The sequence below is a fragment of the Falco punctatus genome, assembly GCF_963210335.1.
Source record: "Falco punctatus genome assembly, chromosome: 19".
In the NCBI taxonomy this organism is placed as follows: Eukaryota; Metazoa; Chordata; class Aves; order Falconiformes; family Falconidae; genus Falco; species Falco punctatus.
This window is the reverse complement of record NC_137599.1, coordinates 6,756,577-6,761,094: the sequence shown is the minus strand read 5'-3', so window position 1 is coordinate 6,761,094 and position 4,518 is coordinate 6,756,577. Positions and strand designations below refer to the sequence as shown.

Genomic DNA, 4,518 nt, shown 5'->3' with positions numbered 1-4,518 from the left:
GCATCGCGCTGCGGGCAGGACAGAGCAGGGCAGGGCAGGCTCTGGGACCGCTGGCCTGGGGTTCTCCGTTGATGGCGTCTTACTCTGTTTTCCTTTGCAGCAGGAGGGAGCAGCAGCAGCAGCAGGAGGAGGATGGGGCTGCCCTGGCCCTTTGCTCTACGGCGCACCCCGGCCGCTGCCCAGGCACCAGGGCAGGCGGGCTCCGGCTGCAGCAGGGCGCTCTTTGGGCAGCCCCTGGCAGCCCTCTGTGGGGAGGACAACACGCTGCCCCGGCCCATCCAGGTAAGCCAGCCTGCACACGGGGTCCCCAGCCCCCCACTCAGTCCACAGGCAGTATCCCCTGGCTCCAGGTACTGGGGAATTGGGCTCTCTGCCCATGGCTCACGCTTCTCTGCTCCCAGCCCCTTTGCAGGGGGACAGAGCCCAGTCTGGGGAAGAGCTCTGGCCACGGCCACCGCTGCTGCAGGGCAGCTCCTCAGCCAAGCCACTGTCCTGCATCTCTTGCAGGAGCTGCTGGCTGTCCTGCACCAGGAAGGACCAACGACGGAGGGGATATTCCGCAGAGCTGCCGGCGGCACGGAACTTCGGCAGCTACGCGAGGCCCTGGACCGCGGCACGGAAGTCGATGTGGGAAGCCAGCCTGCACTGCTGCTGGCCGTCATCTTGAAGGTGAGCGCTTCTGAGCTGCAGCTGGAGGAGCTCCTGGCTGGCCTACAGCGTTCAAAGGCTCACCTGCAGCCCTTGGCATTGCAGGAATTCCTGCGAAGCATCCCCACCAAGCTCCTCGTCATCGACCTCTACGAGGACTGGATGGCAGCCATGGAGAGGGCCAGCAAGCAGGCCAAGGTGGAGGAGCTGAAAGCGTAAGTGTGGGCAGCAGCCTGCCTGTTGAGCAGGGACCGGGAGAGTTCTGGGACCTGCCTGCAAAGCATGGGTTCCTCAGAAAGCTGTCTTTTCGGGCAGCTGCAAAGCTGTGCAACACGGCTGCTGGCTCCCACCCGCCTGGGGCCAGCTGCGGGGACGGCTGTGGGCACCCTCTGCTTCATCAGCCTTGTCTTCCTCTTCCCTCAGGGTGGCCGACAAGTTGCCTGCGGCCAATCTCCTCCTCCTGAAGCGGCTGATGGCCCTGCTGCAGCACATCGGCAACAACGCAGCCACCAGCAGAATGAGCTGCAGCAACCTGGCCATCTGCGTCGGGCCCAACCTGCTGAGCCCACCCAACGAGGACCTGCTCCCGCTGCAGGCCATGCTGGCGGTGACCGAGAAGGTACGCCCTACCCAGCAGCCGGCTGCTGCCTTCCCGGCCCATCGGAGCTTGGCTGTTGAGAGGTCCCTGGCTGCCTCCTCCCTTGAGCCAGGGCTGGTGGGCTGGGTGCCTGGAAGAGCAACCCCCAGCCGCAGCCACCTGCGCAGACAAAGGGTCAGCAGCGGGAAAGGCTGCTTGACACGTCTGCAGGCACCTGGCTTGAGACCAAGGCTTTCATGTCTGCAGGTGAACGTGCTGGTGGAGTTCCTGATTGAAAACTGCGGGGACATCTTTTGGGGGGAGGTGGCCGGCCTCTCCCCTCCATCAGCCGAGGAGGTGCCAGCACCCATGGACAGGCGCACAGGTAGGAGGAGGGGCTGAGGCTTGTCACAGACACTGGGGCTTGGGATGCCAGAAACCTCAACGTTGAGGAGACAAGCGGTGTAGGGCTTGGCTGGGCTTTGCTTGAGATGTTCTTGACTTCCAAGAAGTCACGCTGCTGCACGTGCTTTTGCTTTCCAGAGCTGCAGTGCGAAGAGCAAAGTGGCCCTGCAGGCACAGCAGACACCCAGCGTCCAGCAAAAGCCTTTCTGGATGCAGACGCCTCTCTGCTGGACATCGAAAGAGGAGCTGGGGGAGACACAGGGGCAGGGCCCAAAGCGGCAGAGGTACGCCAGCTCCACAGACACTGGGACAACATGTCTCAAGTGGGACAGTAATTTCCCAGGAGGCCAAGCAGCTGCTGGGCCTCCTCCTGGCAGCCGCTCTCTTGTGCCTTTGGGGCTCCTCCTCTCCCCCCAGAGTGGTACGTGTTAAGGAAAACTGGAAAGGCTGTTTCTGGAATGCATTTCATTAAGTATGATCTGCTTCATCAAACAAAACATACCTACAAAATACCCACAAAAGGACAGAAGGGAGAAGCTGTCACATTGAGAGGGCTTTTGCTCAAATCCTACTCCGTCACAGCTTCATCAAGTCTAGGCTGCATTGGCTGGGCTGTGCAAAATGTGCATGATGCAAACCAGCATCTCCTCTGTAGAGCTAAGATGGCAATTTGGCAGTCAGGCCCTCACTACCCCAGGCCGTTACTTGCCACACGTTACCTCCCAAATTTCTGGTTTAGGCACCTCCAGATTTGCCTCCAGCCACCCCCGAGGGCACGGAAGAGTCCCCGGCACGCCTGCAACAACTGACCAGCCTGCCCCAGGAAACCAGGTAGGAAGAGCTCCCCTTGCCTGACCTGAGAGCTCACTGCAGGGGCCTGGGGCTTTCCCCATCTCATCACGCTGTGGGATGGAAAGTTTTTCAGGATCCCACCAGGAGAAGGAAAACTCGAGGAAAAGAAAGAGAAAAGAAATCTGGGCAGAGGAGAGGGACAGCACAGCAAAAATAAAACGGAGAAGAGAGGAAGTCTTTTTGCTGACCCAAACCTGAGAAAATGGAGGAAGGTGCAGCACGTCAGGAAGGCCAGGTGTGTACCAGGCGCTGCTGCCCATCTTTCCCAGCTCTGAACACTGCCCTAAGTCAGCCCAGCTGGCTGGCAAGGGCCGGCCAGGGCTGGTGCTGAGCAGGGTTTGGGATGAGCCCCACGGCAGCTCCCCAGGGGCTCCCCGTCGAGCCCTGCTGTGTGGCACAGGGGCACTGTCAGCATCCCTGCGCACGCACAGCTCCCTAGGGACATCACCCCTGGGGAGAAGGCCCCTAGTGGAGGCCAGCAAGAGCTCTCCCTTCTGGGTCATGAGGAATTCCTCAGAAACAGTGTCCTCCAAAGAAGGGGGAACCAAATCCTGCCTCTTCCTGCCTCTGGGGGCTTATCAGAGCTTTCTGACTCTGTCGTTGCAGGTGCTGACTGATTTTCACCGGCTGAACCGCTGTGACTCCTGGGCCCTCGCAGCTGGTGTTGACAATAAAAGAATCTTTTCCCTCTCCTGACTGTGTCTGCCATCGTGTCTTCCGGAGTGGGGAGCTCTTGTGCTGGGAAGGACCCTGGGAAGGGGAGGAGTTTGGGATCGTCCCTTGCCCCAGCACCCTTTCCAGCGGGCATCGGGGCTGAGTTGAGGGGCTTTAGGAGGAAAAGCAAAGCACAGAGCCACACGGGAGGGTGGGGTTGGAAGGGACCCATGGAGGTCCTCTGGGCAAAGCCCTCTGCTCCAGCACGCTCAGCTAGAGCAGGTTGCAGAGGACTGTGTGCCCTTGGCCTTTGAAGATCTGCAAGGACAGAGAGCCCACAACCTCCTTGGACAACCTTTGCCAGCATGGGACCACCCCGAGAGGGAACATTTGCCATTTCAATCTCTTCTTTCACTGTACCACATTCCAGAACAGCCATGACATGACCAGCTCAGGCTTGAAACCAAGTGCTGTGGCCGGCCTTCAGGGCCAGCAGGGGCTGGGGGCGAGGGGAAGTGTTTTAGGGACGGACCGTGGGGGCCGGAGGGAGGGATTTGAGGGACGGACGCTGAGGAAGGCCTCATCCCTGCAGCGATGGCTCAGGCCCAGGGCAGGGCTCTTCTCTGGATGCCACGGGGTCGATTGCAGAGGACCAGGCTGCCCCATGCAGGGAGCAGGTGCGTGCCGGGGCTGCCAGGGGCCCTGCCTGCCTGTTCCCAGCCCAGCCCCAGCTGGGGCCAGCCCTGCGCTGCAGCCCTGGGGCCGAGGCGCAAGGAGCCGGGCATTGCTGAGGGTGCTGCACCCTGACGGGCCCCGCCGCCGGCTGCCGGCTGCCCTGGGCTGCCCCTCGCTCTCCCCAGCTCTGCCTGCTGCCAGCGCCGGGGGCACCGCCACGGGGCTTGCCCCCTGCCCACAGCTGCCCTGACCCACATCTGCAGCTGTACGTGGTGCCCACATCGCACAGCTGGGGCGGGGGTGGCAGGTCTCTCTGGTGGCAGCCTGGGGCTGGGGGCAAAGCCAAGCCCATCCCTCGCTTGTGATCTTTGTCCCCAGGGAGAGCCAGTGCAGACGTGTGCTGCGCTGGGGAGTGTCCCCGGGGAGGTGACGGCCGACTGCAGAGCAGCACTGAGACCCGCGCGACAGCAACGGCAGCCGGTGGCCGCAGAGCAGCCCAGGGGAGCTGGTTCCCTCGACGGGCCCCAAAGCAGCCTTCCTCAGCCCCTGCTTTTGGTGATATGTGGAGCAGCGCAGGGATGTCTCTCAGGCTTCCAGGCCTGAGGAGGCTTTCCTCCCCAGGGGCACTGTTAGAAATCCTGCTCCCAGGATTAAAGCACCCATCCCCCCCATGGATCCGAGGCTGTGTATCCAGCCCCCTGGAGCTG

At 62.0% G+C, this 4,518-nt stretch overlaps 1 protein-coding gene across 1 annotated transcript; it reads left to right on the top strand.

Annotated features, from left to right (window-relative positions):
* Nucleotides 1-722: 722 nt before the first annotated feature.
* LOC308055461 (uncharacterized protein) lies at nucleotides 723-2,439 on the top strand (the record flags this gene model as incomplete). Its single annotated transcript, XM_080369429.1, has 3 exons — nucleotides 723-863; nucleotides 1,072-1,582; nucleotides 2,392-2,439. Exons 1-3 carry the CDS (start codon nucleotides 811-813, stop codon nucleotides 2,437-2,439), a joined length of 612 nt encoding a protein of 203 aa, XP_080225555.1. The 5' UTR covers nucleotides 723-810.
* Nucleotides 2,440-4,518: the final 2,079 nt, after the last annotated feature.